Source organism: Chelonia mydas, chromosome 5, assembly GCF_015237465.2.
Source record: "Chelonia mydas isolate rCheMyd1 chromosome 5, rCheMyd1.pri.v2, whole genome shotgun sequence".
NCBI lineage: Eukaryota > Metazoa > Chordata > Testudines > Cheloniidae > Chelonia > Chelonia mydas.
The window spans coordinates 28,296,143-28,320,207 of NC_051245.2; the positions used below are offsets into that span (position 1 = coordinate 28,296,143).

A 24,065-nucleotide genomic window follows, 5' to 3' on the forward strand; every position below is an offset into this window, starting at 1 on the left:
CCCACCTTCATTGTCCCATATGCAGTGGTTGAGATTAAAAAGTCAGCATTCACAAGGTTACTACACAATCGGAGATACCCTAGTTTGCTATTCTAGGTACAGGGAAAAATCACTAACCACTAACATGACCATTGCATCCTCATTCCATACTACAAGATTGTAACTTATTTGGGGGACCCCTTCCTGGAAAAAAATAAACATTATTCAGTTCTTTCCTATGTCCTACTAGAGGAATCTATCATTTATGTAGAACTCAAAAATGTGACGGACCGTGACAATTTCCCAGTGAATTCCTCTTGTTTTAAGCAATCAAGTTGTGATACTAACTGTATTCCATGTGTTATACCTGTATTTTCATAATACAAATTTAGAAACAAACAAAAAGATGTTCTGGTGAAGCTACTGCATTCACTGTAGGCTCTTACACTTCGTTTGGAAAATACTTTACCCTTCTTTCCTACATTAATGATGCTCAGGTAGGTTTTCTCTGTGCAACAGTGAAGCTTCTGTACAGGGACAGCTACCCTTTTGCCAATTTCTAGGCCTTAGAATCCATTGTTATCTTGATGGATTTTTTCCTTTGTGCCACCTATCCAGGTGTTCTTCCTTGTGCCCAACTATAATGTAGGCCCCTGGGCACTGATCCATCAAACCAGACATTTATCTGGAGCTTACAATGACAAAGTAAATGAAGCTTCTTCTGCTACTGACTGGGAAGTAACTGCCTCTCTAGTTACTTAATATAAAATTATTACAAAGAAAGTGTTTCTTCCAAAAAAGAAGAGAGAGACCTGTCACAGGAAACAATAAAACTGAGCATTGTGTGGCAATTGTTGAGAAAGGAAGGAAGGTCTTGTGATTAAAGCACAGCACTGGAACTCAGCATGACTGGGGTGAAATCCTGACTCTATTGAAGTCAGTGGCAGAACTCCCAAAGACCTCAAAAGGCCAGGATTTCACCTTTGGATTCTATACGTCGCTCTTCTCCTAACTTCCTCTGTATCTCCAGGCAAGTCGCTTAACCTCTCTGTGCTTTAATGTTCCTATTGGTAAAATGGACTCAACTACCGTTACACAGATCAGAAAGAGAGGGTGAGGCTTAATTAACAAATCTTTGTAAAGCACTTTGAGATTCTGAGATGGCAGGTGCTAGACAAGTGCAAGACTAGCAGTGTCTGAGCTCCTAAATATTTTAGAAATGCAAGAAAATAAATGAGGCAGATGGGTTGTTATCACATAAAGCGTGAAAAATAATCACAACAAAAATGCAAGTTGGGATTTTGCTTAAAAAATGTCCGGGGTGAGATTTATATATAAAAAGGGCAGCTTTAAGATTAAAAAGCCAGGAACATCAGCAGCAGATCCTTACCCCCTATAGAGAGTCCAGGAGATAGGGGTAGAGTCTGAAAGAAAGCACAATGCTCTTTTAAAAAAAAGATCACTGGATCTGTGATCACGCTGAGAGCCAACCAGCCTTAGTAATAATAGGTAATCCATGGAAAGTCTTGAGAATATGGAGACACTTTGGACAAACTGGAAACAGACAAGGTCAAGATATGTTAGTATTTATTTTTAATTGTCTTTATTATAAATTTTAACACCACAACAAAATATTTTGGTCTATTTTGGCATAGGATTCCTCACTTCCTTCCCGTGGGGTTCTACGTAGCCACTATTGGCTTAGTGGTTGTTGAGGTTCCACAGCTCCCCTGCTCTTAGGAGCTAGTACCGCCTTGGGTGCAAAACTGCCTTGCCATGTGTAGTCTTAGTGGCCACTAAAACATGCCTCTGTTCCTGGATGAAGTCTGGAACTTGGCCCAGCCGAATGGCCAGATATAGGAGCAATACTGCATGATGCATCAGAGTTGCAATAAAATGGTGAGAACTGGCAAGTCTCATGATGTTAGTTGGTTTTCTCAAAGCTTCAGCTCACGGAATCAAGTGATTATGTTAGACACTCAGCTCTTGCTGTTTTGAAAGCAAGTTTCTAGCTCTCCTGGGTGGAAAGGAAAGCTTGAGGCTGTGAATCTTAGAGGCTAAAAAACCCAAAAAAACCCAGAAGGCAAATAAAGAGAACCCCACATTTATTTAAAAAAATACCTGACTGTTCAGTCAATCTCATGATTTTGGGGAGGCCTGATTCATGATTTTGGAATGACTGCACCTGGCAGTGCTGTATACTGCTCATTGCATTGTTTAAGGTCTTCAGTACTGGGGGTAGTGTCTCTCTGTTTGACAGACCATCATTAAAGAAAATGTAAAGCTGCTGGGCCACCCAAAGTCCCCTTCATGTCTGAGAACTCCAGAACGGAGCTCAGCCAGTGAGAAGACAGGGACAGAGGAGACAGCCCTCTACCATCAACAAATCAGGATTGGGGAGGGCAGAGTCCCAAAAACTAGGGCAGAGGACCCAAACATCACAGGGGTTAAGGGGCAGAATCCCACTCCCCACCACTAATCTAAAGCTGTTGATAGTAGGAAAGACCCTCAGTCCCAAAGCACAAGGTAATTTTGAACAGATAATAAGACAATTGCCATCCCTCCCTCCAGGAGCAACACAAGGATGTTGCTGCAGCCAATGGGAGTAATTCTTGCAGCCCAACAGGGGTGCTTCACATGCAAGGTGGAGAGAGAGACAAAGGTAAATTCAGGCATAGTAGGGTGTAGGAGGTAGAGGGCTCATTTACATGAGATCCTTACTAACCTATGAGTAAGTCTGTAAATCCCAGCCACAGAGCTCTGGGGCTTTTTGCTGTTTTGATTTATTTGGGTAGTCAGCCAATCTTTCCTCAGGAGAGGCTGTCCTATGTTGCATGGCCTGAAGCATAAGGCCAAGTATATTTTTGGCTGCATAAGGCCCGAACACATTAATTCAAACAGTTCCCCTGATGCAGCACTTCTATTTTCATGCCGGCACATTTCATTGCTCCCAGTGCACAGAGACTGGCTGTCCTTTTTCTGCTTGTAGATTCCATTTGGATGCAATAAAGCTGGCTCTCAACCTTTGGACATTGGTAGGGTATCACGCAGAAGCACTGTGACTGTGACTCTGTGAACAGACAGGTTTCAGTTTTAGTTGCAAATACCAGCAGGTGTGTACGTGCGTGCATGTATTTTAAAATCTGGCAACATTTAAAAGAACTAGAAAGAGATAAGGAAATTGCAGGTTGGCAGTATGACAATTCCAGACAGCCTTGGATATTAGTGTAGTGAGAATAGACACAACAGAAGTTTTAAGCATGTATTTTCACAACATTGATCCATTCAAGAGCAAGTAAAATGTTAACCTAGCTGATCCATTTGTTTGTCAGGCCAGTTTCTATCTGCCCATGGATGTTTTGAACAAAGACATTATGGTGACTGTATACTTCCAATTACTTTCAAATGCAGCAATGCTATGAAATGGATGCTTAAAACTTCTCTTGTGTCTGCTCATATTTCATTAAACCTCCTTTTATGTATCCTAGGCTCTCCACTACTAGCATGTGGGTGACTGTGATTTCATTACTCATTTTTAACAGGAACGTCTTCTAATTTCTGACATTTTATCCCAGAAATTTTCCATCTAAGAAAATAGTTCTCCCTTTCCTCACTTAAAAATGTAAAATTTTATTTATTCCCATTTTATTTGTTTCCATATATTATTTACATATCTTCTGTCTCCGCAGTGATTCCCAACGCTCACCCTCAAGAATACCAAAGCTGGCCTCCATCCTATGTCTATTTTATGCTCATTGGAACATGTGTGGGTAACCATCATGAAGGTTAAGTTACAGCTACTATTCAAAAACTAGTGGAATGAGAGAGCTGCACTATCATGAAGGCATAATACATTCTTAAGGATTTTAACCAAAATAATCTGTTTTAATGTCTCTACTGCATAGACAAGCCAAACTGGTTTGGAAACATGCAGGACTAATCTGTTTTGGAAATGTTTAGGTACAAAAGGTTTGAATATCAGAGTATCTACCTATCTCTGGAAAGCGAGAGGGTTTTTGTGCCTATCCACAACCAACCTATTACCCCAAATCAGTTTGAGATGTTCAACCAAACCTATTCTGTATGAATTTATTGTGAGGAAATGATGGGCTGTCATGTTCTCATTGGACTTCTCCATAGTTTGCTTTTGTGATCTTACTGAATGTTATTCTTTTACAAGCAAGCTGCCCTCTCTGCTCTTTATGCTGTCCAGAATGTGAGGTTTTCCTCTTTACTCCATCTTCTTCATATTTCTTCCTTCTCTCTGCCCCCGCCCAGATCTCTTCCCCTTCCCTCATCTCTCAGTACCCTCAACCTTGCTTGGCGATCTTCCTCACTATATAAATCACTTCTCGGCTGGCCCTGAATTTCTAAGGTTCAGCTTCTCTATGGGTACATCTACACTGCAACTGGAGGTGTGATTGCAGCTTGTGTAGGCATACCCAAGCGTCGATCTAGCTAGTGTGGCTAGAAGCAGCAGGGAAGATGTGGTGGCAGAGAGTGTGGTGTGGGCTAGGAATGCACGTAGAGGGAACAGGGTTCTGGGCAGGCTTGTACAACCCATGGTGCTCTGTCCTCACAACTATTTTTAGAGACACTAGCTAGATTAAAGTATGCTACTTGAGCTGGACTCGCACCTCCGACTACAAAGCAGATATACCCTATGATACAATGGACCAGTCCAGAGGCACCAACTTTGCCAATTCCCAGGAGGTGCTCGACCCCCGCTCCACCCCAGGCCCTGCCCCCACTCCACCCCTTCCCCCAAGCCCCCACCCTGCTTCTTCCCGCCCCTGCTCAGCCCCCGCTCCACCTCTTCCTACCCCTGCTCCTCCTCCATCCCCCCCAGCACCTCCTGCCTGCTGCAATCAGCTGTTCAGCAGCGGGCAGGAGGTGCTGGGAGGGAGAGAGAGGGGCTGATCAGTGGCGCTTGCCAGTGGGCAGGAAGTCTGGGGGGGGGAGGGGGAGGAGCTGATCCGCAGGGCTGCCAGTGGGTGCTGAGCACCCACTATTTTTTTTCCCAGTGGGTGCTCCAGCCCCCGAGCACCCTCAGAGTTGGAGCCTATGGACCAGACTCCAATTTCTTTTACAAGACTGTAAATCCAAAGTAACTACATCACAAATAATGAAATTACTCTTCATTTACATCAGTGGGACTGAGACCAGATTTTTGGCTCAACAATTCTCATTCCCCCTGATACTTCTGTTCCCTCACCCAACCCCAAACTCTCACTGACACGCTGCCATTTTGTGTTCAGATTGGAAAGGGCAGCCTCAAATCTGCCATGTGGGGAGAAGAGTTCCCAGCTGATTTCTGAACAGTTGCATTCCTTCGTCCGGAGACACATGACTCTCCAGAGAAGACATACAAATGTATGAGATTTTTAATTTTGAAAATCTGGAACTTTAGTAGCAGCGAGTAAAGCCCAATTAAGCATTGCCTTGGATTTACTGAGCCTTACAGTGGAAACAAACACTTTTTGATTAAATTTGTTTCTCTTCCAACCTTCTCCCCACTTCTTCACTCTCTCATTCTGGGCTGGGCCTCTAAGCGGTGCAGCCCACAGTTTATAGGTCAGGGGGTAAGGGGTACTGTGGGCACTTTAAGACACCTTTGTGTCCTTCTGTTCTTGGGCTACTCTGAGGAGTGGAGAGGGGCCTTTAGGAACTTATACAGTCATGGGGCCTGTCTAAATTATAGAAGCCTCCCTGGGGCTGCCCTATGAGCTGCAGTGATGCCTAGAACCCCTGCAGAGCTGACATACACAGCATGGCCTCTAGAACGTCCCCTCGGCAGGGGGTTGCAAGAGGGTCTGCAGGAGGCAGCTTCCCAGCTCTCCTTCCCCTCCCGTAGCCAGATATGGGGCTTTGGAGTCTCTTTTATGCCACTCCGGCTCTTTGACCCTGCATAAAGGAGCCGGAGCACCCGGTTTCTGAAAGTGAGTGGAGGAATGAATGTGGCTGTCGCCCATCCCTTTCCTGGCAAGGCTTCTCTGTGTGCTGTGTCAGCCAACAAACATTTCACAAATTTACTGGAAAATCACTAGACTCTTGCCCTGTTACTCAGTAAATAGCAGAGTTACACAATAATGTTTGTACACTAATCCTCAAAGGGATTTCACAACAAACTGTGTCTCTGTTCGTTAAAGCTCTTAATAAATGTGGATTTCTCATACATTATTTTTAAATTATACCATTAAGAAACCATTATGTAAAACAACAATACAGTCATGACTAAGAGATACATTGCTGCCTAAACCTATGCTACTCAGTAGTACAGTGATTTAATGTAGCTATTCTGAAAGATTATATAATATTGCTTATATGGCATGAAACACAACACTAGAGGTTATGCTGTCATAAGAACAGAGGATCATATTGGTGGCTTAATTTCCATTATTAAAGCTACAGGTATGAATTGCCTTAAAAGGTCAAGTTCCTGTAGGTCATCTTGTACCCCTGTTTAGTGCCCAATGGGAAAGGAATTTGGTGATCTCAGTTTGAGGTGCACACACAAACATGCACACACACACACCCCCAATCAACATAAATTACACTGAGCCAGATTCTGATCTTAGTTCCACATAAGTAAATCCAGAGTAACTCTACTGATTACCAAACCTCAAAAGTATGGAATAAGGCAAGCAAAGCCAAGACAGTTACTCTGAATTACACTGGGACAACAGAACGGGGCTCACTGTGTTTATGATGTACTGAAATATCACTGTTTTTAAATGCAAATACACAGTAGTTAAAAATGTTTTCATTGATAAGAACCAGGGGCTGGATTCTCTTTGCCCTGCAACTTGTGTAGGCATTCACAACTATGCAGAACGAGTGTAAAATAATCAGAATGGTAATGTTTTACTCCCACTTTGCACTGGCTTAAATGACCACACAAGTTGCAGTGAACAGAGAATTAAGCCCTAAATGTCTAGGTTATATCGCACCCTTCATTGCATACCTGACCACCACTGGAAAGGAGTTAATTTGCTAACCTTCTATTGCTGGAGACCCAGACTCATACCTAGTTTAGGGATGCAGGAAAATAAACGTGGCCAAATTTAGCTTTGGAGTAAGCAGCTACATCTCCTGTTGGTGTTAAGGGACTTACCTCATTGGTCCTTCGTGATGTTTGGATACAAGGTGCTGTGTAAACAATAAATACTTACAGTTTCCAAATCATTTGACCCATCTGCAATATTCAGAGACTTGTAGTCTTTAATCACACAGGAGCAGATCCTGTTCCTCCATCTGTCTCTTTTGTTGTGGCAGCACAAAGGGGATAGAAACCTGACTCAGCTGGGGAGTCCCTTTGCATGGGGTGGGGGGTGGGGGGAAGGTGTCCCCAAATGGCATACAGCTGGTGTGGCAGCTCTACACCCCTTTCAAGTGTGGGAAGTGCTGAGGAACAGACCTGCGGCTGCTCTAATTCATGCCAGGGACAGAAAGCTACCTGTGGCTCCCTGCTCTTCTCATCTAGGAGTAGCTCAGATACACCTTAGAATGTGGACCAGAATGACTGTGAATCTCACTCCTAGAGCAGTGACGTGGAGGTCAAACTTTGGATTCAGAGTTTAAGATCTCAATAAAGCACAGTCATACCTGAACACTTTTCCCAGTTGTAGCATGTGTCATATCCACAGAGCTCTTTCTTTGAGCTACTTGTTGAAAGCTTTGCCCTTTCAATGGCCCAGTTCAGGTTGGTGTCACCATGACAGGGGCCAGAATGCACGAAATGGAGCGGCTGCTCATTCAGGCATTTTTCAGCTAAATACTGACAGCTGGGCTTTGTAGAGGGACTTTCAGAAATGGCATGTAGTACACAGACATCTTCAGAGAGGTGGCTGCCAAGAGACAAAACCAAAAATGTTACAGGAGACTGGAGAAAATGAAGGAGGCACACGTCAAACCCTAGACGTTCCAGCAGCATTGACATTGCTCCTGTGCAATTAAATCAGGACCAACATTATAACAAACAGCTGCATGTCTATCTTAGGTACTTATACAGCCCCCTATACCACAGTATCCGAGTCTTTGATGTAGTTACTCCCACAACACTCCTGTGAGGTAGTGAAGTGCTAGTCTCCCCATTTTACAGATGGGAAACTGAGGCACAGACAGACTTGGCCCAAGATCACACAAGATGTCTGTGGCAGAGCAGGAATTAAATCCATGTCTCCCATGGCTCTACCTAATGTTCTAACACTGCACAATCCTTCCTCTCCTAAGTGTCTCCATGCCAGTCCACCACACTGACATCCTTATTATATCTTGCAAATAATTAGATGCTAAAAATTCTTCAGGATAACAATTTGTTCCCTTGGCTCCTCAGGGGCCTGAGCAGCTATTGTGTAAACAGACAGTGTTTCTTTCTAAAACTAAATCAGCAGTGTTCTTGGCTTACTTTAAGCCTGGTGCTCTTCTGTGCTTTTTGTGGTATGGTGATGTTCCAAAAATTAAAGTTTAGGTCTAGAGTTCAGGAGAATCCATTTTTCCCCCCATTTCTTTTCTAAAGTGGCTTGCTCTCCACACCATCATTCTCTGATTTGTGATTCCTCTTTGGAACTGGTCGAGGTTCCCTGTTCCTGTGTGTCCTCTCTTCCTACAGATGGCTTGACAAGCCCACAGTTATTGATATCTGGGATAGCAGCACAAGTGATTTCTTCCAAATGCAAACAAATGCAACATCAGAGTAGGTTAAAAAAGGGCCAGTAAGTAAAAAACTCCTGTGACCGAACACATCTGTTTAACGAAGTTCGAGGTTGTTGTTGGTTTTTTTAGCCAGTTAGAATAAGCCAAACTGGATAATTAGTTACACTCAAATTAATCAGTCTGGCAGAAGTGAACCATCGTCACTGGGTCAGTTTCTCAGCCGGTGAAAATCAGTATCTCTCCCCTGACTTCAGGGGAGCCATGTCAATTCACACCAACTGAGGATTTGACCAAATATGTTTGGGGAAATCCAGAAGGAATACGGGTGTTGTATTCATATAATTGGCCTTAGGAAGATGGGGCAAACTGGTCTGGAAAAAAAACAATCACCAGAAGACCCTTCACTTATCCCTGCAAAAATTCACAGGAGTTCAGCAAGTCTGGCTGCTGACTTCAAACGTGGCACAATCCAGGACTTCCCTGGAGTCTGAGGCCTTCCGTTTATTCTGCCCCACACTCACCTGATGGAAGTCCCAAACACAAGAGGCGTAAAACCCAAGAGCTGACCCAATGGCAACTAACAAAAGCAGACCTGGTGAGACTCCACATGGGTAACGCAGGCTGATAGGAAAACTAGGTGGCTGACCTCTTAGAAGTCAGTGGCTAGAAAGAAGTTAGGTGAGGGGGAGGGAAGAATGGAAGCCTGCAGGTCTAGATGGCGGGGGATGGCATTGTGGCATGCTGACCGCCAGATGCCATTGCTGATCTGCAGAAACAGCTGCTAGCTCATGGATTTCATAGGTGAAAAAATGACTGTATTTTGGACACCGAGTTGTGGCTGCTTTGCTAATGTCTGGAACAGGCTGCAAGAATGCCACAGTTGTTCTCATCCTTAACTTTCCTGTTGTTTCATGTTCACAATGAATCATTCCACCATAGAGCGACTGTGGCTTTATATCCAAATTCTGTATATACCTTACCCACAGTCCTGTGCTGGAGACATGCAAACACATTGAGATCCAACCTGTTTTTGTCCTGGGCTGCAGTTACCTCTCGCTTTAGTTTGCTCATCTGAAAAAGACAGAAGAGTATTGTCAGAGCTACTCCCTGAAATAATTGATAAAAAGATTAACGGAAACTAGAAATCTGCCCTCAAAGCTAGAGTGGGCTTTTTTAAATTTAGCCGAACCTCCCATAACAAGAGGTGATGAGTATTGTTCTTCAGTTAGCAGGGACACTAGGTCTAATTCCAACATTTAAAAACAATCTTAAAAACAATGCAAGTATGAGTAGAAATCAGGCCACACAAAGGCACAGAATTTCAAAAAGCTCAGAACATCAAGGTGAAGGGAGTGGGGTGGGGAGGCCTCTGCAGTAAGCTCCTACACAGAAAACATAAAAGAGCTTTTCCACACCTAGCTGTAAAGCACAAAGTCAGTTCAGCCAAAAGAGTCTTCCCCTGAGCTGAAATATTACCCAAATCATGGTGCCATTTTCCCTTGCTGTTATTATCTATTGGCTTATTTTACAAGACTTATGGCTATTTCTGAATATATTTATTTACATTGTTCTCATCATTGTGGTATTTCTGGAGAATTACAGAAATTAACATGCATGACTGTTGCCAACAACTGGCACAAACCAAACTGCCTCGACCACTCTCACCACTGAACAGATAAAGAACACAAAAGCTGCAGTGAACAAGCGCGTCTCACAAAAATCCTCAGACTCTGACTCTGATGGACTGTAGGATAGAGCAAATTCTGAAATGAAAGGCTGTCCACTGAAAACACTCTGCTGCCCATATGCTGGACTTCCCCTCTGGAGAGGCACAGGAAAGGGCATTCCAGTGGAACCCAGCTGGCATGAAAAGCTATAGGCAGTCTCCAAGATGGCCTTGCTTTCAGGTCTTTATAGAAGATAAAATCTTTGAGTTGTACCTAGAAGTTTTCTGGGAACAATTTCAATTCAGAGAATGCAGGTGTCAAGCATCTACACTAGTCTGCACTTCCGAAGAGGTAGGCAGGAGACTTCTGCCTAGTTCAAGCTGCTTCCAAGTGGGTTCTTAAGTAGATCCCAAGGTAAAGAGCACATTATAATGGTCTGGCTTGGTGGTGCTGTGAGCTCCATGGATGGAAGTTGGTTAACCTTGGGGAAGGTCTTGAAAGCTTGTTTCAAGGGCCTTTCTCAAAATGTTCAGGCCATGTCTTGACAAAGGGATAATTAACTTTGGTGAAGCTCACAGACAGGAAAGTTTGAAATTTTTGGCCCAGCTCTGCTGTCTGAGAACTACAAGTAGGTACGTGCAATAGTCCTCTCCTGTTTTTCTAAACACTGAAGAGCAAGAAATGCAAGAAGGAAGCATGAACTGAGAAGCAAAGGAAAAGATCCAGTTCATTTAACCACTTACTTTCAGACCTTTGCTACAGCTTCTTTGAAGCCACAGGCAACAGCACCAGTAAGTGCTGATGTTCCTTTGGAATGGAAAGAAACCATTATTCGTGGTGGGCTTCCAGTTATTTATATAACTTGCCATTTGACATCTTCCATAATTACCATTTGGGGTGGCTCACTCTTAGACCATTCTGCAAGAACAGGATGTGGGCCAGGGTTCGGCTTAACTTTCAGGGCTTTAATTTGATTGGAATCATGTTTGAAAAAAACAAATGCACAACTACTACATGTAGAATAAATAGCTAGGTGTAGTACTAGTGAAAAAGGATATTGGAGTTATAGTGGATCACACAGTGAATATGAGCCAACAAGGAAATTCAGGTGTTAAAAAGGTTAATATCATTCTGGGGTGTATTAACAGGAATGTCATATGTAAGATACAGGAGGTAATTGTCCTGCTCTACTTGGTGGTCCCGCTCTACTCTAATGCTTGGAGGCTTTAGCTGGAGTTCGGTGTCCAATTTTGGGTGCCACGCTTCAGGAAAAATGTGAACAAACTGGAGAGAGTCCATAGGGGTACAACAGGATTGAGAAAATGTTTAGAAAACCTGATTTGTGAAGAAAGGTTAAAGAATTGGGCATGTTTAGTCTTGAGAAAAGAAGACTCAGGGGGGACATAACAGTTATCATATATGTTGATGGCTATTATAAAGAGGACTGTGATCAATTGCTCTCCGTGTCCTCTTGAGGTAGGACAAGTAGTAATGGGCTTAATCTGCGGCAAGGGAGATTTAGATTAGATCTTAAGAAAAACTTTCTAACTATATGGGTAGTTAAATTCTGGAATTGGCTTCCAAGGGAGACTGTGGAATTGCCATCATTGGACGTTTTTCAGAACAGGTTAGACAAACATCTGTCAGGAATGGTCTAGGTTTACTTGATCCTGCCTCAGAGCAAGGGGTGGATTTGATGACTTCTTCCAGCCCTACCTTTCTATGTGTCTATAATTACAGGCCTTATTTTTAATCCTTTAAAAATGCACTTCTAAATATTAGATGTCACATGAAATACCACCCACGTTAAATATTAAGAAGCTCAAGGCTCCTCAGCCTGCAGTGATCTGGGTTGGATGTAAAAGAACATATCTTTGTAACAGGGTCAGTGGTGATGACATTCCCTGTTTAAGAAAATAGACAAGTGCCCTTGAAGAGATGGGAGGAGAGTGCTAAGCACCTGGCAAAGGAATTTGCCTGGCTGAGAAGAAAAGTTGCTGAGTATGTAAAGAAAATGATGAGCAGTCTGGTGTAGCCAGAGACACAAAACACAAAGTGCTGCAGAGAAGAACTGTGAACCAGACAGTAAGCAATCAGCTTCATAGCACATTTACTTTCCAGACTAGGCAAGCTCCACAAGAACACTTCTGGGGACAGGTGGGGATTAGGGGAGTACCCTAATATATGAAACAGGTCAGACAATACTAATGAAACTATTGCATGGTGCTGGAGACCTTGTAAGCTACAGTCCAGTCTCTAATCTCCCTTTATGAGCAAGCTAATGGAAAAGGAAGCCAAAACAGCTGCCAGTAACCTGTACTCCTCTCAGTCAGGCTTCAGGGCAAGGCATGGTATTTAGAGAATGAATTGCTGTGGTGGATGGTCTCCTCTTGTCCCCAGAAGCCGTGGGAGCACACCTTTATGGCATTTGATAATGGCAATCGCCACATATGCCTGAACTGCCTCCAAAAAGCTGCCAAAAATGGCTCAGGTGCTTCCTCTCATCAAAAGCAGAGGGCCATTATGGACGACTGTTCCTTCACCTCCAAAGCCCGCATGTGCACAGTCTCGCAAGGGTGAACTGATCTATATGAAGCTACGGGAAAAGCTGGTAAGATGACACAAGTTGAGGTTTCAGCACTATGCAGGTGACATCCTGTTCTACATTTCCTTTGCGTCAAACATAAATACCACCATCTCCTAGCTTTCACAATGCCTAGGAGGTACCGTTGAAGAAAAAAGACCATCTGCAGCCTAACAACTTCACTGCTAACAAGTGATAGAGTTATACTTATGACTGACTTATAACCTATGTAGGAATAACCGTATGAAATTCTATGGCCTGTGTTACGCAGGAGGCCAGACCAGATGATTATAACGATCCTTTCTGGCTTTAAAATTTGCCACACATCATAAAATGCTCCACAGTTAGATAAATCTGGTGGGGAGAAAACCTGGATTTGTGCTGGAAATGGCCCACCTTGATTATCATACACATTGTAAGGAGAGTGATCACTTTAGATAAGCTATTACCAGCAGGAGAGTGGGGTGGGGGGAGAGAAAACCTTTTGTAGTGATAAACACCCATTTTTTCATGGTCTGTGTGTATAAAAACATCTGTATTTTCCACAGTATGCATCCGATAAAGTGAGCTGTAGCTCACGAAAGCGTATGCTCAAATAAATTGGTTAGTCTCTAAGATGCCACAAGATGCCTTTTCTTTTTATTGTTCATAAAAGTGATTGATCCCACTCTGTTATCTGAAATGAAAATATACTAGTCACAGGCAGAGCAGGGGTACTAACCTTTTTCACAGGTAAGTGATCTCAATATAGGAGGTGTCCACGATACCTCTTTCCTACAAGTATACTGCTTTCCACCAGTGACAATGTAGCCAGCTGGGCAGTGTAGCTGGATGGTTTCCCCGACCTTGTATTCGTTTTTAAATGGGGAGATTGTGATGCCCTCAGATACTGATGGTTTAGGGCACATTGATGCTATGGTAAAGAGACAATTCAAATAAGTATATCATTTTGTGGTAATAAACACAGTAATTAAAGTGGGTAAAATGGATCCATTTAAAAAAATGTTGTGACCATTTTCAGAATAATGCTGACCTCTTTCATGTGAGATTCTAAAATTTGGCTTTTTTTTAAAAAAAAACCACAATTTTGAGTTTTGAAAAATTTTGACCTGTTCTCATGGTAACATTCCATATATTACATTTATCTATCAGTTACTAAAAAGGAATAATAAAAGTGTTTATAAAGTACGCTTAATGGTTTAATAAGACTTGTAGAAAGCTGGTACAGCATGTTACAAATATTAAAAACAGGCAATTAGAGAATCTTATCAAACTATTTACAATATGTAATTTTTAATAAAGTGAATGGTGGTAGAAAGGTTGTAAATATATTCAATAAGAAATTCATATTGAAATGTACAACCTGAAGATTCAAATCAATGTAAATGCATTGGGTTCTTGCTATTTGAATCTCTCTCATTGATAGATTTAGAATAACTTTTAGCTTTACCTGTTGATTAGACTGTCAGCACATCAGGATATGGACTTTACAGCTGAGATTTCCAAAACAGTCGAGGGGGTTTAGACACACATCTTCCATAGAAATTAATTGAAAAGCTATGTGTAAGTTCCCTAGAGACTGCTTTGGAAATCTCATCCTATGTAACTTGTGTGTCTGTCCAATGCTGAGAATGCTAGTTTGTTCAATCTGATTGTCATAAATTTACAGCTCACTTGGATACGTCTGGAAGTGAAATGCAAGCACTGTTGCTGAAGACATTTAAAATCAGACTAGAAAAGGAACTGTAAAGTATCTGTCTTCAGGTTTTCTATAGTACCCAGCAGAATAGTATCTTGTGTATAGAATATGCTATAGGAACAATCCTGCATTGGAAAGGGAACAAATATGGTGACCCAGTAGGTCTTTGTCATCTCTAACTTCTATCAATCATTAATTTCTTCTTAAGACACTATTACAGATTATTTTATTAAAAATGGAACCATTCTATTGCTTATTTTATTTATTTATATATATTATATATATATATTCTCCTCTTGAGTTTTGTTGTTGAGCCTAACTGTTCTCCTCTTTCTTACATTGGCACTCAACAGGCTGCTGTGCCCAGGTATGATCTGGTAGACACCTGAGGAACTGATAGCCAATGAGATCATATCCAGTCATGCAGGCGATTTCAGCTTCTTCCCCAAATACATAATGATTCTTTTCATTCTACAATTAAATCAAATCCTTGGTAAGTGGAATACTCACTGACATAAGAAACAGGTTCTCAGGACCATGATACTGCAATTGTCATAACAATTTTCTTTTCTTTCTCTGACGCGAAAGCCATGCATCCCATTTATCTGTCCATCCAGGCTGCATTCACCCCATTAGTATCAACACACTGGTTACAAAACTAGGGTTCACAAAGAATGCTGTGTGAATTGGGTCCTATATCCTTCACCCATCCTTGCTTTAGTTGTTGCTGAGATCTTTCACAAATCTGTGATTGGGAGAAAGCCCCCACAGAAAGGGGAGTCTTGTAGCTTGCCCTCTATTCAGCAGTATGATTGTTAACACATCGGTTATGCAAGATCTATCTCTATATTCATGTGCTGGTAAAAGGTCTACTAAAGAAACTGTCAGTCAACATAAAAAGATTGATCCCAGAAATGTAAAAAAATTGTTTAGTGCTGCATATGCATGATTTTCTACTACCCATTTGTGGCGCATACATGGACACGCATCAGTATCTCAGCAATAGGGCTTCCTTTGCCTTTTAAATCTCTCGCAGTTTTTCTCCTTGCAGTAGATTTGTATATTCAATCTCATCTGTTAAGCTCTTACTGGAGGAAGCAGTAAGTTCTCATCAATCATTCCAGCACCTACCTGATTGTATGCTGCTCCTTGTCCTATCGCGTCCACGTAGCCAAAACCCCAAAAGTCCAAAGCGAAGATGAAATATGAATTTAGGGATTGAGAGACGGGGAAGGGATTTTTAGGGGCAGCAAGAAAACAGTCAATGAAAAAAACACGGAAAAGAAAACCAGTAAGAAAAAGCCCCCAAATATAGAAGATTTTTGGGAAAAAAAGGAGTAAAGTTGGTAAGAAAGAAAATTTAAATTAAAAAACTCTATTTGAAGTGCACCCACTAATGCCAGCCTAGCTTTTGTGATGTTTTATATCCCAAACACTGTACATAGTATCAGCTTCTAATCAGTTAGAAAAATGTATTTATTAAATAAAGTGGAATCATGTTGTTCAAGCTGGTGTGATGTACTAATATTTGGATACAATTAGAGGAAATAAAGTTTTGTAGAATGTGAACTAGTTTTGTGAACCCAACAAGGCGTTTGTGAGGCTTGTCAAATCTGGAGCTTCTTGAAGCTCTCCATCCTTGCACATCACCCCTCATCCCGGGCATTACAACCCTCTCACCCTGAGAAATCCATTTTTTGGTGGGGATGGCTTAAGACATCCAGTCTCTGGTTCACCAATGAAAACGTCCACTTCCTTTCTTGCTTCATTGTCATTTATACATGGAGCCCCTCTGAAAAATAAGAGTTTGTAGTTAAGGATGCAAATTAAGGAGGGGTTAAAGTAGATTGAAACAGTAGGGAGAGTTCTCATAACATAAGCCAAGGGGGAAGAGAAGCTGACAGGGACTACTGCCCCTGAAACCAGGAAAGGCAAGAGGGAGCTGGGCTTTCTTTCCTCCTTCACTCCCCTACTATAATCCACTGAAACGAAGGGAAAGAGTACCATGTGCTGACTAGGGCCAGATTGGCAGAAAGCAGCCCAGGTAATAGAGTAGCAGATATTGGGCCAAATTCTCTGCTGACATCAGAACTTCCCTGGACTAGCAGATAATTTTACCCATTTAATTTTCTTGAATTAGGAGAAACAGGGCAAGGAGGACAGTGCTGAACCTCTAAGAAGTGACTATGAGCTCAAGTGGTTTGGTCACTGTTAGGGTTCATCGTGGATTGGTTGGGTCATATGGTAGGCAGTCAAAAGTCCCTGACTACCCAGTTCAGGCAAGGACTGAGGCAGCCCCCAGGGCGTGGATATGAGTAGGCTTGGCAAAACTAGATTTTAATTTATTATTATAATTAGGGTGAATAATATCAATGTTTATTTTAAGCACGTTTTCATTTATATGGACTAAATTTTCATAGTTGTGGAAAACTAGCGGGGGGTGTCTGACAACTATTTAATGGCAGCCCTTGAGATTTAAAATTTAAAGTTTTATAACTGTTAAAACACAAACTGTCAACATCACATTTCAAAGTAAATATCTTTAAATCAAACTCTCATAGGTTCTCACATAGAACTTTACTTTGCCTAAGTGTAAATTTTGGTTATCATTGATGGGAATTTTTATGTCGGTTTGGGTGTATACGGTGAAATAGACCTTTACTGACATTTACCAATACAAATCTAATCCTTCCAAACTTAGCTATGAGGAAGCACATGCTATGTTACCTTACTTAGTCATGGAGCTAGGTAGCCAAGGAGAACTAAAGGGTCTGTATGTGTCCAACAGCTTCAGTAAAGAATCTCCTATATAGTCATTACAACAGAGACAGTACAACTCCCAGTCCCACCTCTGCAGCTTCCACTGATTGCTACCAATGTTGTGACCACCAGAGGAGATGCACCAGTGGTGAACTATGGTTATGAAGTTTGCTCTTCAAGACTCAGACTTTGAATGAGAAACTAAACCCAGGCTGGGGTTGAATTTATGATTTTACATTGAAACCTTGCAAAATTCATGTTTTGCAGTTTCAAAGCAGAACCAGGTGGACCTCAGTAGTTTTGCTCAAATTTCTCTTTGAGAGTTTGCATTCAAACCTAAAAACAAACAAACAAACGAACAAAAAGAAGCTTGTGGGAAGAGGAGGAGGTGGCAACATCCAAATTCATATAGCTCAGAAGACAGGAAAGTGTTTGCATAAAGACCCATGAAAAGAAACTGCTGAGTTCTGTATGACTTCAGACAGAGTCATACAAAACATTTCATAACAACATTATATTGGTAATGCTATTGGAATTCTCTGGGCGGAAACAAGAAAACCAAACCAAATTCATATAAATTTTCAGACACTTTCCTCTAACAGACCCATCCACAGAAAGGCAGGCAGGAGATTCCTCTCGACTATTCCCTATCCTTATTAGTCACCAAACAGGCATCTTCAATCCCAACCCATCAGGAAGTGGAAATTCCAGTCTACTATCTTCTTACTTGTCCACAAACATTGAGATGTAACAGTCCTCCTCCTGCTCACGTTCACCCTGGCATGGCTTCCCTCCATTCAGCGGAGTGGGGTTATTACACTCACGGGTTCTTCTTCTCTTGAAAGCAGCATCGCAGGAGCTCCATGCAGACCAGCAACTCCAGTAACCATCTACTGCAACTAGAACAGATGAAAGAAAACTCCAGTCACTTGACAAATCCACTCTACCTGCATTATTTCCCTTACTCTGTATACAACAGGAAGTCTGGTTGATTAACAGTCACAATTTAAAAGTATTTACATTTTTTCCTAGCAGAGAAACATGTTATTTATGGGGTTACATTTTAAACAGAGATGGGCCAAACCCAAATTTGAACTTTGAATTTCAGGGGAGTCTAAATATTCCTTTCTTTACACAGTTTTGGTCCCAGGTCATATCCCAAACTAGATGATGCCTATTCTCTAGTTCTACCATTTATGCAGCCATTTGGTGATTCCATGAGCCTAGAAATCTTTTCAGACAGCTCATGAGATGTTAGTGCCTTGAAATCCAACTCCTGACCTGAATTCCAGAGCCAAGATATCCCTAATCCCAAATTTACTCCAGATCCAAATTGGAATTAAATTGCCATCACCTTTGCCCACCTTCTGTTTAATTCTTATAGTTTGCTTTTTCTTGAAACATGTTTTATATGAATTATTAAATCTACAGATGATATCATCTCTGCAGGCAGTACATGGGGTTAGTGTTTTTTGGCTTCTGTATACCTAGCTTCTAATGCTCATGTGGTCATGAATGAAAAATAAATACAGTAGTATCTTGCTAAACCCTTGTACGCATTTGTCCTTGTCACAAACCCCAAACCCAATGTAGCCCTACCCAGAAAGGCTGAGTACTGGAATAGCAGAGTTGCAATCAGCACTAAACTGAATTTGCAGGTGGGGTTCATAAGCAGTAATTCTTAGAGCTATCCAGGGATCTTAAGCTGGCCAGGGTCCTTACAAGGACCACATTTTAAAAATATTATAAATACAGATTCATGTTGGACACCAGATTATTGGATGCTGTTATAAACAGGAGTTTGCACACTTATATACATATACGCCATAATATAGATTTTCACTTTCAAAATGCATTTTCACAGTACGGATATGATGAAATCAGTACATTGATAGAAGCACTTTCCACTAGCGCTAGTAGAAAATTTCCTGTTGGAATATTTTTCTACTAGAAAATGCTGATTTGATACAATCAAAACATTTCACTTCTGATGGAAACCAGGCAAGAAGACAGGCTAGCAGGCTGCCTGCTTGATTTCCTACCAGTCCACCCACCCACCTGCGATGGGTGCATGGAAGGCTGTCCACATGCCCACCTAGTAGGGTCCTTGGCTAGCCATCTGCCAGGCTGCCAAATTTCTGGGCAGCAAACTTTATGGTAAGCAGCGTCCCTGGGTGGCTGGTTCCCTGGGCTGCCCAGCTTCCCACCTGGCTGGCTCTCCCGAGTGCCCTAGCTGCTCACCCAGCTGCCATGGCTCCCTGGGCTCCCCACCTGGCTCCCTGGCTGGCTTGCCACAGGCTGACTGCCTGTTTTGCCTGATTTATTTTTATTTTGAAATTGGTAATTGGTATTCTAATTAGTTTGGTAATTGGTGGAGTAACTGGTCGTTTGTAATGGTCTAGTAATTGGCAACTTCCTATTGTAATATGTATAATAAAAATACAGAATAAAAAATAAACAGTGTATTTTTTTATTATACACATTACAATAGGAAATATCAAACCACTTCAACACTTATCATTAAATTATCACTTACTAATTAAAGAATGCCAATTTATACTCAATTGCCAATTTACAAAATAAAATACAAATATAATTTAATAATATAAAAGTTGAAAAGTTTCAAATATTCTGACAAGGCATGAAATGTGTAACATGAAATTATGAAATGTCTCAACTTTCAAAATTTATAATATAACATAAAAGTCAAGCCGACAAAGTCCAAATGAAATTTTTCAATCTGATCAAAATGAAACTATTTCCACTACATCGAAATTAAATGTTTTATAAAGGTCAAAACTAAACATCATTTTGATTAGTTTGAAATGAAATTGTGGAATTTTGCTCTGTGGGAAACTTTGAAATTTCAATTTTTTGTTCTGATGGAATGGAAATGTGAAAGTTTGGAATTTCATGGAATGGGAACTCCAGATTCCAACCAGCTTTAACTTTTAACATTAAATTGTGCAGCTAGAAAGAAGGATCATATTTGCATCATTACGGTATTACTGTAAATACCTGATTTGTAATCTGGTGCACGTTTCTCACAGTTATCCCCATAGGTGCCAGCCTGACACACACACAGACACTCCGTTCCAGACAACGCAGGTCTGCCATTATTGGGACAGGGGGCACATTTGCAAGGGTCAAATATGTCCATGTATTCAATAAGAGCTCTTCTGAGGTTGCGCCGTTTAGTCACTGCACATGGGAAGTTCTTCACCAAATCCAGGATGGGGGCCAGCTGAAAGACAAGCACATAGCAGAGGATCATATAATGAACAATAAAGTGGAAATTTCCTTGCAGTACAGAGTTAGCTGTATTGACTTCTTGCTATGGATAGCTGCAGGGCATCAACATATCCCAAACAGCTACCCCCCCACTTCCTTTTTTAAAGACACCAGAGTCTACAAGGCTATGTGTATAAGATATTGGGAATGTGGTGCATGGTGCAATTTCTTGGTATTTAACAGGGCATGAAAAACTCCATACATCTAGATCACTCATATCTATATTTTCCTCTTTACAGGGGTGAGGGCCTAATGGGCAAGTGGCAAAGAATTAGTAATATACATTTAAAAATCACCCAGGTAAGATGGTTTCAGAGTAACAGCCGTGTTAGTCTGTATTCGCAAAAAGAAAAGGACCTTTAATACTCCTTTTCTTTTTCCAGGTAAGATGGTGTAAACAAAGACATGGAGGTCATGTACACTCACGGGAGATGCAGTAATATACAGGGGTGAGCAATGTGATGGGACTGATATTACATTTACTGTTTAGTTACATTCTGTGTTTTCCAAACTAGGAGTGGTTGTGGAGTTTGCACAGTGAGGAAGTCAGCTAACTTTCTGCACACAACTAGTGCACTGCTTTCCTTCTTCCCCAAAACAACCAACCCCTTCCTACTACCACGCTCCAGGGCACTCCTCTTTCCCAGTGATGTCTGAAAATAGGCGCAATGACTCCCCTCACTCCCTGTGGCTGTCCAGTGCCCTTAAATTTGGACGCCCAGTACTAAGGAGAGTTAGTTTTACAGGCTGAGGGATACAAAAAGTAGCTCTAATAAATATTTATAAAACTCTCTAAAATATTTTGTATATGTGAAATAATCCCCAGTCTCATTCCAGGGAAAAAGGTGAAAAAGAACGAAGGATCTAGTCCAGCAGTTCACAAACTGTGGGTCGCAGGGCTGGCTTACACTTGCTGGGCCCTGGGGCCGCAGCCCAAGACCCACAACCCAGGTCCGAAACCAAAGCCTAAGGGCTTCAGCCCTGGGTGGCGGGAGTCAGGTTACAGGCCTCCTGCCTGGGGCTGAAGCCCTTGGGCTTTGGTTTTGGCCTCCCGCCCTGGGGTGGTGGAGCTCGAGCTTTGGCTTTGCCCCTCCCCGCCCCCCCCCAAGGCGGCATGGCTAGGGCAGACTCAGGATTGGGTCCCCCCTCCTGGAGTCTGTAGTAATTTTTGTTGTCAGAAGGGGGTCACGGTGCAGTGAAGTTTGAGAACCCCCGATCTAGTTTTTGCTCCCCGAAAGGATGATGGCCTTTATTTTCTTGCTAGTATTTTTCTTTCTTTTCTTACCTCAAAATCAATCACAATAGGATTGTCCTTTGTTGATTCCACCCAGTCTATGAATACTGTATGCTCTGGGAAAGACCCCTTTTTCTCCCAGGCCAAAGCTGCAGCATATTCTGCCCTTCCACCTTTTACCAGTGAAATAGACCGTTCAGCCGACTGCAAAAATGATCCTAAAATGAGATTAAAATCAAGGTTTTCCAGAACATAACCAGAACTTTTCAATTGCATTTAATGCAAACTCCAAGGATTGGGTTTTTTTTAAGAAGAGCCAATAGGATTTGCTTGTGACACAGGGGCACCAAATTATAGGGTAGGGAGATGGTCATTCCTCTCTCTCTCTCCCCCATCCCACTCCCATTGAAGTCAATGGAAAGTTCACCACTGACAACGGTAGTCCTACTGGCATTTATGTGACTCTGGCAAGACTGACCAAGGGATAAATTTCTACTAATACGTGAAGGTATAAACAACTCAGTGCAGAGGAACTACTCATCCAGGTCCAAAGAGCATAATAGGAGTAATGTTATGAAATTAAGAAAGAAAAATGTAGTCTGAATACCAAGAAAATATCCCAGTGGTGAAATTTAGTAGATTGTGGAATAGTCTCATAAAAGAAGGGGCTGAAAGCCTCATCCCTGGAGACATTTAAAACTAGATTGGACGTAGTACAATATGAGTAAAAAATATATCATACGGAACAATCCATGCTGCTAGAGAATGGGCTGGGACAGGAAAGTCAACTCTTGCTTTCCTTACACATCTCAATAGTTTGGTTGTCTTTCATATGGCACTACTCACATGAGTGAGGGAAGGCATATTTGGCCTGAGATGATCAAATAGTTCTTTCCATTTATGCTGGATGCATGACTCCCTGACACTTTGAAGAAAATAAACTGTTCTCTTAATATACTTGAAGTACACAAAAAGAATAGGGTAGAGTCTCTGTTGCACCAGAGCTTTGCTTGGTACAGCAGAGAAGAGGGGGATGTTGAGGAGTTAGTTATGGATTCCTGATTCTCTGTCTGATTGTATGCCACCTTCAACCATGGAGAAGTTGAGAGCAGCTTGGGGGCTGCTCTAGACTCTGCCAGCTGGTAATAGTCCTCAAATGATCATCTACCAGGTGGGCCTGCCAGAGCACTCCTGACATGTCACCTTCCCACCTCCAGCATGCCCTTACCCTGAAAATATGGAGAGAGGTGGCATAGGAGATGGTTATACTAGTTTTGTGAGATAGGATTCCTCAGCTGGGAAAATGTGCCAGGATGGAACAGGGGAGAGGATCTGGGCCACAGTGCTTGTAATGCTTGACTTGGGAGATAAAAAGTGAAAAACTGGCTCCACTGAAATTGATGGGAGTTTTGCCATTGACTCCAATGAAATTAGAGTTTCACCCCAATAACTGTCAGATACTATCCCCCATGGTAAATAACAGTATACACAGTGCTTAGTTCTCATAACAGTGACCTTCATGGCGTTCAGTCAGTTTATTTGTGGTGCACGTCGTATGTACTTTCTTTTTCTTTCTGAAAAACACACGCCTAGTTGTTTCTACCCGGACACATTCTGTCGATTCTTGCTGTGTCGAACCTGGGAAATATTAAACAGCAATGATGGCATTAAGTGCCAAATATTAAACACAAAACACTAAACAGCATCTCTAGTTTCCACATGGCTCCCCTTTTGTCTACATCTATTTCATAGCATTCCTCACCTAGAACACCCTACTAGAGTCCTCCATGTCTGAGGTTCTCATCCCCACCAGTTACATCCTGAAGGTGACTTTGGTGTTGTGGATTACTTCCTTCAGCCCAGTGTTGTTTCATCAGACATCCCACTATTCTCTCATGTACCAACAATGTTGGACAGAGCCATATTTACCATACCTGTCTAAGTATGCACTGATGCTGCTCGTATTTCCTTGACGCACCCGATTATACTTTGTTTTATTAACGAGCAGTCCCCACACAAGTTAATGGTACCATAATTCAGGAGCACAGCCTTTAACCTGAGAAGTTAGATTTTCAGCTTTTGTAGAATGCTCTCTCCATTTTAATGATTTGATTATCTTTCTAAGGAATTTACTGCCAAAAGTAATTGCTAATAATTTTCATTTTAGGGCTAGAAAGAACCATTAGTTCACCTGAT

At 41.9% G+C, this 24,065-nt stretch overlaps 1 protein-coding gene across 2 annotated transcripts in view; it reads right to left on the reverse strand.

Moving 5' to 3' along the window:
* Positions 1-1,576: 1,576 nt before the first annotated feature.
* The window catches only part of C6 (complement C6), a 37,361-nt gene continuing 14,872 nt past the window's right edge, over positions 1,577-24,065 (reverse strand). For both annotated transcript variants that reach the window (XM_043547521.1, XM_007065721.3), the window contains 10 exons: positions 23,385-23,507; positions 21,921-22,087; positions 20,363-20,588; positions 18,072-18,243; positions 16,265-16,376; positions 14,923-15,055; positions 13,607-13,798; positions 9,615-9,705; positions 7,585-7,826; positions 1,577-3,049 (listed from right to left, as the gene is read on the reverse strand). In XM_043547521.1, coding sequence (XP_043403456.1) covers positions 2,868-3,049; positions 7,585-7,826; positions 9,615-9,705; positions 13,607-13,798; positions 14,923-15,055; positions 16,265-16,376; positions 18,072-18,243; positions 20,363-20,588; positions 21,921-22,087; positions 23,385-23,507 — 1,640 coding nt within the window. In that variant the 3' untranslated portion in view covers positions 1,577-2,867. The remainder of the gene's footprint in view (positions 3,050-7,584; positions 7,827-9,614; positions 9,706-13,606; positions 13,799-14,922; positions 15,056-16,264; positions 16,377-18,071; positions 18,244-20,362; positions 20,589-21,920; positions 22,088-23,384; positions 23,508-24,065) is intronic.